Here is an 8613-nt window from a genome sequence, read left to right as displayed (position 1 = left end):
TTCTGTTTGCAAGCAGAAATATATCTAGTTTTCATACATCTGCTCTTATTACAATAAATCATCTGCTAATGGTAAGAGTTTTTAAAGTTTTTGCTGCTGTTCTCACAAGTAAGTGTATAAAGATTTAAATTCCATGTGTGAGACAGGAAAACAAATGTGAATTATTTTTACAGTATGATATTTATATTATATTAGTAAGATTTGGCTACTTTCAAGCAACAGCAGAATAGACTTTGAAAGACTTTGCAAACAACACAGGTCAATAGGGGAGGCCATGTGAAGAATTCACAGCATTTTATGTTACAGCATTATTCCAAAATGGATTCAATTAATTTTTTCCTCCAAATTCTACAGACAACACCCCATAATGACAACGTGAAAGAAGACAACGTTGAAATCTTGAAATCTTTTGAAAGCTCAATACTTTGTTGAAGCATCTTTACAGCCTCAAGTCTCTGAATATGATGCTACAAGCTTGGCACACCTATTTTTGGGCAGTTTCTCACATTCTTCTTTGCAGTACCTCTCAAGCTCCATCAGGTTAAATGGGATGGGTGAACGTGATTTCACCAAGTGCAACATGTTGATCCTGGAATGACATTCCAGTGAACCAATCCAATTAGGAATTTTCCATTTTGGCCTTACAACAAGAGTTGGGTTTCTTGTACAGCCTTGTTATTCAACCATCATTTCACTCTGATTTTAGGGATAGATTATGGGTAAGGTTAGGTTAAGGGGATAAGTTATATTTTTGGAAATTAATTTTGATCCAGGATCAACAAAAGATGTTGATCTAGGAACATGTTGCACTTGGCAAAACCACGGTGACCGATGGGGAGCATCAGTGCACAGCCATTTTCAGATGTACAAGTCGGGGCCCTGGCTGGACATTCACAGAGTTGACCCATATCCACTCCTTTGTTATCTTGGCTGTGTGCTTATGGTTGTTGCCCTGTTGGAAGACGAACCATCACCCCAGTCTGAGGACTGTCTCTGTACATCGCTGCAATTACTTTCCCCTTGAACCTGACTAGTTTCCCAGTTCTTGCCGCTGAAAAACATCACCAGAGCATGATGCTGCCACCACCATGCTTCACTATCAGGATGGTTGGCCGGGTAATAAGTGGTTCCTGGTTTCCTCCGGCATGACGCTAAGCATTGTTTCATAACACGAGAGAATTTTGTTTCTCATGATGATGGAGGCCATTGTACCTCGATACAATCCTGTCTCGGATTCCTTCAGACAATTCCTTGGATTTCATGGCTTAGTTTGTGCTCTGACATACACTGTTCACCTTAGGACCTTATATACAGGAGGGGTGCACAAAAGTGGTCCGCAGGTCCTCATGCGCGACCAAAATAAAAAATGCGTTATATAAATATGTTCTGAGAGCGCATTTGCATACCGACATGGTTGACAGCTGTTAATACACAATTACCATTTTAGATCACAGACTGTACTATATAAGTTTATTTTCAACCTGTAAGCATAAATCTAGGCTATGTCATGCCGTTTTAAAAAATAAAAGCCTGCAGATTTTAAGTTTGAATATGATGATGAAAATGCTTTTAATGTATTTATTTTCAGACTCTTTTATCCAAAGCGACTTAAAATTGGGGATTACATAAAGCGATTCTTCTTAAAGAGGCAAACAAAGAAATTAGGAGTAAATATTAGCATTTTGTTTTTAGTGTGAGGACCAAACCATATCTTCAGGATTTGTTATGTGAACCAGGCTGAAAAAATGATGTGCACCCCTGCTTATATATACAGGTGTGTGCCTTTCTAAATCATGTCCAATCAACTGAATTTACCACAAGTGGACTCCAATCCAATCCCAAAATTTTCTAAATGTCTCAAGGATTATACAGGATAGCTACAGGATGCACCTGAGCTAAATTTTGAGTGTAATGGCAAAAGTTTTGAATATATATAAATTTGCTACAATTTCAAACGTATTCATTTTTTAGAATCTGGAGAAAAATAATGAATTGAATCCATTTTGGAATAAGCCTGTACCATGATAAAATGTGGAAAAAGTGAAGCGCTGTGAATACTTTCCGGATGAACTCTAAAACAATGCATTGTTCTATTATAGATACTCTGCACGTATCTTTTTACTACTATGCTACTACAAGACAAGAAAAACCAGTTCAGTCTATAAAATCTGAGTTTCAGATGAATCCCTGTATGTCCCAGACAGTGTTTTCATTGTCTGTGAAATAATGACTGTTTATGAAAGTTTAAGCATCTCACATTTGACCAGTAATGTAACTGCTTTCCTTAATAAAGATATCAATACAATACAATGAAGTATTATTTTACCAGATCAGGTCATTTTGCAATTGCTAATTATTAGTAATGCTGCTATCTAAAATATGGAGCAGATTTATGACTGTACCACACCCTGTGCAAAGAAACACAAAACGTCTGCAACACATAAGCAGCGAGACTAGAAGAACCATGTTATAAAGTCAAAGGCAAAAATTATTGAATAGGAAAAGAAAAAGAAGATGTAGGCTGCTTTAATCACAGTTTTTGATTAAAGTCTTTGGTTCATTCAGCAGTATACATCTTTGTACATATATCAAATTTTAATTTGAAAATGTTCCTCATTCCTTGAGAAACCTAACTGCAATGACAATAAGGGAGAACGTGATAGTAAGAAATTTTAAAAGTATAGATTTATTATATTTTTATATTTAAATTATATGTTTTTGCATTCATCCGCAAAAGTATTTGTTATCCTGATAAACTGCAGTTTACAAAAGTTTTGTATTCTTTGGAGAGACTTTGCAAAATGACGATGGAAAATGATATGATAGCCCTAAAGGGACATGTTGATAGATTAATTATGAGATATGAGGAAAAAAATATTTGAATGTTTTTGTTTTCTCTCAAACATGTTGCATGTGTTCACTTGCAAACTCTTTTACTGATTATTTTCCTCCCATTTCATATTATTATATAAATGCTGCTTTATTTGTTTCATATAAAAAAATAGGTTGGAGGGAAATCTAGCCTATATTACGATGTTTTTGTGAGCAGCCTTAAAGTTTCTCAGTGTGTCACTTCTTTTACTAGTTAACGCAAATATTTTGCGTGTGAATGAAAGGTATTATAGGGGAATGCTATCACCTCCTGAAAAAAAAGCTATGGAAACCATCACATAATTTGTAATGGTTTTACTGGTTATAATGGGACTTGTAGCCTACTGGTTTTAATGGAATCTCTAAAGGACCCTGTGAGTTTGTTACTGGTAATTGTTTGCCTATGTGTCTACATAATAACACACTACATAATTTTTTTTATGGTTTTAATGGTTCAAAAAAGTGATGGTTTGTAGTGTTTGTAATGGTATTTGTAGCGGAAACCATTAGAATTTCTGTGATGGATCTATAATTTTTTTTTTCATCAGGGACGTTTCATGAGTAAAAGCAAATGAATTTAAATAAATTATTTCCTCCCATATCTCTCTTAGTGCATTGCAGATTTGCAATTCTCCTTTTTTATCAGAAGAAAATTCTCACAGAAAAAGGCTGATTTAAAAATCATTAATAGATTAACTCCTGCATGACATGCTTACAAAAGTGTCCTTTAAATCGATATGCTCACGGTCTTGCATTAACAAGGTGATCTTTTTAATCCAGGAAAACGTTCTCTGAATTTGTGATTAAAAACAGAGCAAGAAAGAACTTGTTCGGAACCAACACATGGATCAAATAAATCTTGTGATTCAGTATCTCATGAAATTCACATCATTCAACTCCTTATAACTGCAGGCACATTCACTCAGTTAAACGCGATTAATCACTTGATATATAGCCTTCACTAAATTCACTAAGCACCTTTTCATTTGATTTTGTAATGATAGCTATACAAGTGTATATAGTAAGTTTGTAAATGTTTCAAACTAGCAATTACGCTACTGATGTATCTTAATGCAGCAGCCTTTTCATTGATGCTTAAAAAGCTGCTGATAGAAATGAACCGGTTGAATTGCATGGTAATGCCTTCCAAAGCAATGCTTCAGCTCTCATTTTAAACTTTCATACACATACGAGAATTTTGGGAGATAAAAGTAAAGACTTCTGGAGTGGCGTATCTGAGTAATGGCTTCAGCTCTCAGAAAAAGACTGTTACGCAAGACGGTAAGCACCATGCAAGTATGTCTCCAGATGGCTCTTGTGCAATTTAAAAGTTCACTTTGGAACATGTATCTCTCCCTCTGTTTTTTTGTTCTGTTCATATTTGAAAAGACAAAGGGAGGTCTGTTCTGGGGAAGCTGACAGCATTCCAAGAGCAAGAGCCCATTTCACTGTGTGGTTTTAGCTCGCTGTTTATAAGTGTTTATCACTTCCCGCACTCTGTTGCTTAGGAAACCCCGCTGGCAGGCGCAGGTCATCCTGTCAGTGCGCATGTTATGAAGCCTGTAACACAAACCTTATGGCAGTAACATGAGACCCTGTGCAAACATGCATGGGAAAATCAAGGTCTACACATCAAAACAATCACATCCTGTGATAAATCTTGCAGGTTATGAATGCATTCATGTTTTGAGATAAGATGTGACTTGGTGTTTCTTGTCTTTGCACATATCCCTGGGCTACGAGCTCTCACTCAGAGCTCATTCCAACATTCGTATTAGTTCACCTGCCAGATCCTCTGCCTCCAGGCATGTTGGGCGGAGAGTGAAGTTTTGAGTTCATACTCTCCCCTCACCCCCTCCTCCATCTCTACCTCCACCCACCCCTTACCTCATCCCACAAACATATAAAAATCAATCAGCCTCGTCTGTGCGGCCACATTCCCTCTCCTTCCAGCAAAAAGACCATCTCCTCTGCACCCCAGCAATGACGTCCTTTAGCCGCCAGAGTTTCATGTCTTCTGGAGGGGGTTTAGGTGGAAGCTCCATGCGTGGTCCTTCTATGGGAAGCATGTCTCGGTCATCTGGGATTGGTGGTGGAGGCGGGGGCCATATAAGCGCAATGCGTGCTGGCAGTGTGTATGGGGGGGCAGGAGGCCACGGGGTCCGTATCTCCACTGGGACAAGAACCTTGGCATCTGGTGGTGGAGGCGGCGGTGGAGCCAGCTATGGCTTTGGTGGTGGCTTCTGGTGGCGGAGGAGGGTTTGGCTATGGTAGTGGCGCCGAGGAGGCTTCGGAGGAGGCGATATTGGACGCCAAAGTGAACGTCAGTGAGAAAGCAACCATGCAGAACCTAAACGACCGTCTGGCAACCTACCTTGAGAAGGTGCACTCACTGGAGAAGGCCAACGGAGATCTCGAGCTTAAAGATCAGACAGTTTTTGGAGAACAAAAACCTCACCTGATCGAGAGATTACTCTGGCCTACCATGCTACAATCAGCGACTGCAAGATATGGTACTGCTATTGTAAACGTCTTTGTGCACAAGATACTGTTTTCATAACTGCAGGAATAAGGGTGTGGTCAATATACTCATTGAGTTTTTTGCCACATCAAATTGTTACCTCCCAAAATGGGTTCAACAGACATATCTTTGCATGTAGATCTTATTAATGCATATTTTGAAAGCTATGCATTTGCAAAATCATAATTATTTGTCTCTGACAGATCCAAGATGCCACTCGCATCAATGGGGGAGTCTACCTGGCCATCGATAACGCAAAATTGGCCACTGACGACTTCAAGACCAAGTAAGTGCAAACCTACAGTGTATGCAAACCCTTATTCTTAGGGGAAAAGTTACTAATAAGCCACTCTGTGTGATTTCATTCAGGTATGAGAATGAGTTTGGCCATGCGTCAATCTGTTGGAAGCAGATATCGCTGGGCTGAAGAGACTCCTTGATGAGCTGACACTGGCAAGATCCGACCTGGAGATGCAGATTGAAGGCCTTAAAGGAGGAGCTTATTCTATCTCAAGGAAGAACCACGAGGAGTCGTAAAAACCTGTCAAATTCAATATCATGCTGTTTGATTGTTATCAATATTGAATCATGTCAAAAAACATATGTTTCCTCTGACCTTGCCATAAAATGAACTAACAAAGCAGTCAAATGTGATGCTGATAAGCGCTATACATTTCAGGGAATGTGCCTCAGGGGTCACAAATCATTTCACGTTCTTCTCTTTGTAGGAACTGGCATTCCATGCGTAGTCAGATGATGGCACAGTGAATGTGGAGGTGGATGCAGCTCTCAGGAGACCTGAGCCGCGTGATGGCTGAGATCCGAGAGCAGTACGAGGGAGTCAGTGCCAAAAACCAGCGGGAGCTAGATGCCTGGTTCCAAAACCAACGTAAAGAGAGCACAAAGATTAGCCGAGTTTTGGTCTTTGTGAGGCGTAACTAACTCGGATTTGTTATTTATCTGCATCAGAGACACTGACTAAGGAGGTGACCGCAAATACAGAGACCTCCAAGTGTCCAAGACTGAAGTCACTGAGCTTAGACGCACCCTTCAAGGCCCTGGAGATCGAGTTACAATCTGAACTCAGTAAAGTAAGTGTTTAAAGATCCATCTATCCCAACATTTTAAGTCCATTCTGGTCTTAGCTGGTGTAATTGGTCTCCAAGCTGGTACTCTGCTTGGAGATATTTATAATAAATTGCTTAACCCCTCTGAAACCAGCAACCTAGACAATCCTGACAATGCTTGGAACCTGATTAAGAAAATCATCTTAGGCTGGGTTAAGTTTGGCAGGCTGTTTTTTTTTTTTTAACCCAATATATACTTATATTCCAGTCTGTGCTTAATAAATACCACCTTCTCTCTATTCTACAGAAAAGGTCTCTTGAGGGAACTCTTGCAGATACAGAAGTCGCGTTACTCCATACAGCTGACTCAGCTACAGGCTCGTGTAACAAGTCTGGAGGAGCAGATCGTTCACCTCAGAGGTGACATGGACAGACAGTCTCAGGAGTACCAAATGCTGTTGGACATCAAGACCCGGCTGGAGATGGAGATCGCGGAGTACAGGAGACTGCTGGACGGAGGAGCAACCAGGTAGGAGATGTTGGAAAACTGATAGTGATTCTGCAAAATGAGTGTTCTCATTGCCATTTCTGAAGACTTTCTCTTTTTTGTCAGTTTCAGCACTAGTGGTGGGGGAGGAGGAGGAGGAGGAGGGAGTAGTGAGCTCTACTAAAACCATCACGGTGAAGACCATCGAGGAAGACATTGTTGATGGGAAAGTGGTGTCAAGTACTACAAAATAAACACCAAACATGACTGTCACGCCAGTTTTCAGGCCTTCCACTGTGACCCATTTTTTGAGAATAAAATCAGTGAAGCCGTGGTTTGTGTCATGTTAAATCTGTTTACTGTTTTAAGTCAATATCAAAGCATTGTTTCTGAAAGGTTGGTGATACATTTTGAGATTTGTGCTTGCAGTACATCAGGCGTGAGATTGTCATTTAACAGAGAGCTGAAATCAGACAAACAAAAACAAAACAAAAACTAATTCACATTCAGATAATCATGTTCATATCTACTAAATGTAAACTCCCAATTACTTCATTAACTGTGTAAGTGTGCAATACAGAAGGCATGAGTAAAACATGTGGTGTGTTTTTGAGCAGATTAGTTATCTCGCTCATTAACATCCACACTCTCGCTGCTCTCCATGATCCTCCCATCCACCACGGTTTCCACCACTGTGATTGTTTTGGTGACAATTTCTAAAAACAGACAAAGGAAGATGGTTAATTAGCAATGCATAACAATGCTTCATAGTGGTGGAATATATATCTTTTATTTTAAAACAGTCACTTACTTTGGGACTTCCTGTTAAATCAGATAGAGAAAGAGAGTTGGTGTCAGTAATGCATTTAAGAAGCGAAAGAAGTACACTTTTTAATTTCAAATTCAGCATGCACTAAATCACAAGATATTACATTTCAACAAGACCAACAAGATATTCAAGAATTTTTTTTTCTTGAGCATCACCTCTCATCTCCATCCAGCAGTCTCCTGTACTCTGCAATCTCAAGCTCCAGTCTGGTCTTGACGTCCAGCAGCGTTTCATACTCTCGCTTGTTGTTGCCAATGTTAGCATGAAATTGACTAAGCTGGTGCCCAGGCTGCTAACAGTAGCCTGAAGCCTAGCCAACTGGTCCCATAACGGGCCTGTGTTTTCTCCAGTTCACCGTCAAGGGCTGACCTCTGTGTAAAGGCATTATATTTATATACATATATAATAATAATAGTTGTTATAATGATTGTTATTTGTTATTTGTAGCAGGGAAGAATTACATGGAAATAGTGCTAATAATCTACACTTTTGAAACACTATCTCTTGTTTCTTCTAAACATATAAACCACAGGAAATTACAGCACATTCCCCTTAAAATGTTAAAGCTGGCAGAGTGCTGGTTGGTGAATTAGAGGGGGTGAGGCTGGAGCAAAAACAGCCTGGCACAAAACGTTCTGCCAAGATATGTTGCCACAGACTTGGAAATTATAATGCATTGCTTCTTCCCTTTAACCTACAACCCTATGAGCTGCTGAGAGTAAAGAAAGCATGTTTTGCATTGCAAATAAATGTGTTATTGTAGGTGTGTGCAGGTTTACCTGCTCTGGATGGGTCTGCAGTTCAATCTGTAGTCTTTGTAAAGTGTTTGTGTATTCCT

At 39.5% G+C, this 8613-nt stretch overlaps 1 protein-coding gene and 1 pseudogene across 1 annotated transcript; one reads left to right on the top strand and one right to left on the bottom strand.

Moving 5' to 3' along the window:
* The first annotated feature begins 4803 nt into the window (after positions 1 to 4803).
* On the top strand, positions 4804 to 7279 carry LOC113099663 (keratin, type I cytoskeletal 50 kDa-like; annotated as a pseudogene).
* Positions 7280 to 7287: 8 nt separating this feature from the next.
* On the bottom strand, positions 7288 to 8067 carry LOC113099661 (keratin, type I cytoskeletal 18-like; the record flags this gene model as incomplete). The annotated part of the gene is made up of 3 exons (XM_026264554.1): positions 7288 to 7662; positions 7758 to 7768; positions 7931 to 8067. Coding segments are annotated over 3 exons (246 nt in total), but the record flags the coding sequence as incomplete, so codon positions are not given.
* Between the last annotated feature and the right edge of the window lie 546 nt (positions 8068 to 8613).

The sequence above is a fragment of the Carassius auratus genome, unplaced genomic scaffold (genome assembly GCF_003368295.1).
Source record: "Carassius auratus strain Wakin unplaced genomic scaffold, ASM336829v1 scaf_tig00216996, whole genome shotgun sequence".
NCBI classification, from domain to species: domain Eukaryota; kingdom Metazoa; phylum Chordata; class Actinopteri; order Cypriniformes; family Cyprinidae; genus Carassius; species Carassius auratus.
This window is presented reverse-complemented; position numbering and strand designations above follow the sequence as displayed.